The 540-nt window shown below is 55.4% G+C and overlaps 1 protein-coding gene across 1 annotated transcript in view; it reads left to right on the top strand.

Annotated features, from left to right (window-relative positions):
• The window catches only part of PPTG_21503 (hypothetical protein), a gene marked incomplete at both ends in the record, with an annotated part of 1,552 nt that extends 1,128 nt beyond the window's left edge, over positions 1 to 424 (top strand). Inside the window, one exon of the mRNA XM_008898302.1 lies at positions 34 to 424. Within this exon, the coding sequence (XP_008896550.1) occupies positions 34 to 424 (391 nt within the window). The remainder of the gene's footprint in view (positions 1 to 33) is intronic.
• Between the last annotated feature and the right edge of the window lie 116 nt (positions 425 to 540).

The raw sequence follows: 540 nt of genomic DNA, 5'->3' as shown, positions 1-540 counted from the left end.
TTGACGTTGGCCAGACTGACACTGCTGTTACAGCAGCTACCAGCAGCAACCAAGGCCGCGAAGCATCACGTTCGCACCAGACACCGCCAGCAAGTCGGCGTCGCAGAGCCGTCCAAACGACGCCAATGTCAACGCCACCCCCGATGACTCGTGTGTCGCCGTATCGGCTGCGCGAGCGAACGCCACCTCAACCGCTGTCACCGTCACAGAAGCTTCAGTTCGAGAGGTTGTCGCGAGGCTGCAAGAGGTTTGGGGGGAAACATACCAGGGTAGTGCAATGGTCTGGCGAATTGGGCAAATGAGGTCATGCGAAATTTGGATCGCTCAACGTGGGAAGAAGATATACAAGACCCTCCTACTGCTACTGTCGAGCGTTTACTTGTGCATAGTATACACCAACTGTCAGCAGACCCAGAATCTGTGACGCGCGCATCTGTAACGCGCTCATCTGTGACTTGTGACACAGCAGACCAAGGGACTATCCAAGAGGCATGGCTGGCTGGTAGGCACTAGTGAACGACAACCAACAGTCTAGAACCA

Source organism: Phytophthora parasitica (genome assembly GCF_000247585.1).
Source record: "Phytophthora parasitica INRA-310 unplaced genomic scaffold supercont2.6, whole genome shotgun sequence".
Lineage (NCBI taxonomy): Eukaryota > Oomycota > Peronosporomycetes > Peronosporales > Peronosporaceae > Phytophthora > Phytophthora nicotianae.
Note: the sequence above shows the minus strand (reverse complement) of the source record. Positions and strands in the feature narration are given on the sequence as shown.